Source organism: Eimeria mitis, genomic scaffold, assembly GCF_000499745.2.
Source record: "Eimeria mitis Houghton genomic scaffold, Emh_scaff8239, whole genome shotgun sequence".
Classification (NCBI taxonomy): domain Eukaryota; phylum Apicomplexa; class Conoidasida; order Eucoccidiorida; family Eimeriidae; genus Eimeria; species Eimeria mitis.
This window is the reverse complement of record NW_013576051.1, coordinates 1-434: the sequence shown is the minus strand read 5'-3', so window position 1 is coordinate 434 and position 434 is coordinate 1. Positions and strand designations below refer to the sequence as shown.

The following is a 434-nucleotide window of genomic DNA, read 5'->3' as shown; positions in this document are numbered from 1 at the left end:
AAGTCCTTCCGCTGCTCCTTCTGCCTCTTCTTCTGTTTCTCCTGATCCTGCTCCTGCTGCTGTTGCTGCTCCTGCTGCTCCTGCTGCTGCTGCTGCTGCTGCTCCTGCTGCAGCTCAGGGACCGAAGAAACTTTCGTTTTCTTTGAAGCGAAATGTAACAGAGGGCGGCTCGGGTGTACGTGCAGGTCGTTTCCGTTTGGGTGTATCTGCATCTTCTTCTGCTGCATCTTCTGCTGCTGCTGCTGCTGCTGCTGCTGCTCGTACAGGAGCAGCAGCAGCAGCTCCTGCACGTTTACTAGGGTTTGAAGCACCAGCAGAGAGAGAAGAAGAGAAAAAGGTGCAGCAGCTGCTCAGCATAAGCGAAGGAAAGCTAGAGACAGTGGGGGGGCCCCCAGAGCAGGAGAGGGGGCCCCCCATCATACCCTGTAAGCGGC

General features: G+C 56.7%; 1 protein-coding gene across 1 annotated transcript in view; it reads right to left on the bottom strand.

Annotated features, from left to right (window-relative positions):
* Positions 1-420, bottom strand: part of EMH_0094300 (uncharacterized protein) — a gene marked incomplete at both ends in the record, with an annotated part of 723 nt that extends 303 nt beyond the window's left edge. The window contains 2 exons of the mRNA XM_013502075.1: positions 3-107; positions 180-420. Coding sequence (XP_013357529.1) covers positions 3-107; positions 180-420 — 346 coding nt within the window. The remainder of the gene's footprint in view (positions 1-2; positions 108-179) is intronic.
* Positions 421-434: the final 14 nt, after the last annotated feature.